Here is a 2,988-nt window from a genome sequence, read left to right as displayed (position 1 = left end):
CAGTGGGCCAATCTCTGGTAACTTTGTGTCACTTTGATTTTTCTTCTAAATTGTCAATTTGGCCTCATTCAACCAGTTTGAGAGCTTAACACAATTACGTCTATTTTCTTTCTCTTTTTCTTCTGGGATTCACCTTGTTTATAGCAGATGTGTGAGAACAGTGGAGATTCTGATTTTTTAAAACTTTTTAAAATTTCGTTTTCTCTTTTACATTAAATCACATTACTTAGCTTACAGTCTGAATACTTCAACATGTGAACATTTCTCCCTAGTCCAGTTGATAAAACTATAAAAGTATCTTCAACAGATAATACCACATTTCTTTGTCCCATTAATGCTTTGCCTATTTTTCTTCTAAATGTCCTTCCTCAGACTCTGCTCTTCCACACACACTGTATCTGGTGTTTACATCCATTTACTGTGTTTCTATATCCTTTAGTCAATCAGTTTGTTCTAGAGTGTCAACACTCAGTATATATTAAGTGGGGACATACAATGTCTCTCCTTCATAGCCTGGCTTGCTTCACTCAGCAGTAAATCTTTCATATTCTTCCACTTTGTGACAAGTTTTATTTTTATTGTTATGTTTTATGGTTTTCATGTGTTCATATTTTGCCTTTGTTATGTGAATAATGCTTTCTTTGCTTATCTCTGGTCTGGCATTTAGAAAGCTGTGTATATTGTTTTTTGTTTTATTGATTAAACCTTTCAGAAGCATTCTTTTTTTTGAGAGATATTTTTGCTATAGGGCAGATGTGCTTGCTAGAGAGATAGAAAGACAGAAAGCGAGAAATTGCCCCCCAGGGATGTTGGCCACACAGCAATCCCTTCTCCTCTATTTTCCTTCTGGGATTTTGGGCATATACACATATGCACCTGGCATGGGTTTCAAGCTGCCAGGTCTAGGGCTCAAACCACAGCCGACCATATGGGAGTCCAGAGCCTTAACCACTGCACCACCTCTGGTCCCTCAGAAGCATTCTTTTATCTATCCTGTGTCATTATCATCAGGACAGTTTATGAAATTCCAGTTCTCACCCTCTGGGAAATGCAGTGGGATTGTATGAGCGTCTCTTCTCCTCTGAGGTGTGGCCGATGGCTTGCTTTAGCCAATGAGATGTGAACAATGCTGACAGGTGTCACACTGAGGAAGGTGACAAAGGGTGAGTGCACAGCGTACCATATTTACTTCCCCATATCTCAGTGATGTGGAAGCCTGGGTAGAAAGGGAGCTTCTAATGGCCTGGGCCCCGTTGGCCGTGATGAGCGGTGTCTTCCTGCCCTCCTGCCCAGGTAGAAATAGACCTTGGAGCTTTACGCCATCACTAGGCATCGATCTGAAGGGAAGGGAATGAGTATGCCATGAAGATATCTGACCCTGTGTCCACTGCAGCATCCCTCACAACAGCCAAGATGTAGACTCAACCTCAGGGTCCATCAACAGCAGGAGAGAGGATGAAAATGTGGTAAATACACATACATGCACACACGCAATGCAATGCTATTCAGCCATGAAAAAAGGACAAAATCCTGTCATTTGTGCCAATGTGGATAAGCCTGATGGGCATTATTAAAAGCAAATCGAGTCAAACACAGAAAGAGAAATATGCGTATTCTCACTTGTACGTGGAAGCTGAAGAAGGATAACCTCTCAGATGTGAAGAGAGAAAGAAGAACTGCTTGAGGCTGGGATGGATGGGGAATAGAATGATATTTGTACAGGTAGATAAGAGGGACTATTTCTAGTGTTATGAGGTACTGAAAGGGTGAATATAGTTGTAACAATTTACCATACACCTTAGCTAAAAGAGAGGATTTTGAGAGCTTTCAACACAAAGTAATGACAAATGATGGATAAACTTATTACCCTGATGTAATCATTATAAATTGTTTTCTTGTACTGAAAAATCACATTTTACAACATAAATAGGCACAATTATTATATGTCAATTAAGCAACAATGAATCAACCAACAAGAGCAACAACAAAAAAATCTTGGTGAGGCTTAAGGGATGTTTCTACCTGCAGCAAAACCTGACCTACTCTGACTAACAAAGAAACTGAAACCTTGAGGTGGGATGCTGCCAGGCCAAAAATCTAGAAAAGTGTTAACAAGGGATCAGCAGATGGCATCATGGTTATGTCACTGGACTCCCACGTAGTCGAATGCGGTTCAAGTCCCGGATTCAACGGCTTAAAACTCATGCTGGGTGTGTGTGCTTGCGTGCTCAAAATCCCAAGAGGAAAATGGAGAAGGGATTGTGGCATGGCCATCTCCCTGGGGAGTAATTTCTCACTTTCTGTCTCTCTGTCTCTTTCTGTCCCTTGGGTGAGTGCATATGCCCCATAGCAAGAAGTCTCTCTAGAAAAAAGTGTTAATGTTACAGGTTATGCAGAACTGAGACTTTCAGTGAAATGATCAATGAGATAACTTGAAAAGCAAATTATGTTATTATGTCTCACTGTGACAGAGTAAAGCTTAGCTTTAATTTGCCCAGGATCAAATTAAGGGAGCAGCCTTAATTTAACCCATTGTTAAAGGTGTCAAGGTCCAGTCAGGGCAGCAGAGCCAGGAAATCCTTTCAGGTGAGCACAGTAACTCCACCGTTGACATCTGTCAGAGCTAAAGAACTACAATTTGCTTAAGACAGTAGAGGGATGACAGAAGGACATGAACAGAGAAGGAGAGAGAGCGTGTGTGTGTGTGTGTGTGTGTGTGTGTGAAGAAGCATAGTGTGAGAAGGCAAAGAGACACGGCAAATCTAGGAAGTACATGAAAATGTGTATTATGAAAAACTATTCTTGGATTTCAGGTTTTATTGTGCACAAAATACATACGTATTTTGATTTCACTTTTCCACAAGCTTTTTTTTTTTTTTTTCTGGAGAGGTTTTTGCTATAGGGTGCGTGTACCCGCCAGACAGAGAGAGAGACAGAAAGTGAGAAATCACCCCCCAGGAGGGATGGCCACACCGCAACACCTCCTCC

At 41.1% G+C, this 2,988-nt stretch overlaps 1 protein-coding gene across 1 annotated transcript in view; it reads right to left on the bottom strand.

Moving 5' to 3' along the window:
• Nucleotides 1-1,105: 1,105 nt before the first annotated feature.
• LOC102492761 (dimethylaniline monooxygenase [N-oxide-forming] 5) overlaps nt 1,106-2,988 on the bottom strand; it is a 26,622-nt gene continuing 24,739 nt past the window's right edge. The window contains exon 10 of the mRNA XM_006142269.1: nt 1,106-1,337. Coding sequence (XP_006142331.1) covers nt 1,106-1,337 — 232 coding nt within the window. The remainder of the gene's footprint in view (nt 1,338-2,988) is intronic.

Source organism: Tupaia chinensis, unplaced genomic scaffold (genome assembly GCF_000334495.1).
Source record: "Tupaia chinensis unplaced genomic scaffold, TupChi_1.0 Scaffold000070_1, whole genome shotgun sequence".
Taxonomy (NCBI): Eukaryota; Metazoa; Chordata; class Mammalia; order Scandentia; family Tupaiidae; genus Tupaia; species Tupaia belangeri.
Note: the sequence above shows the minus strand (reverse complement) of the source record. Positions and strands in the feature narration are given on the sequence as shown.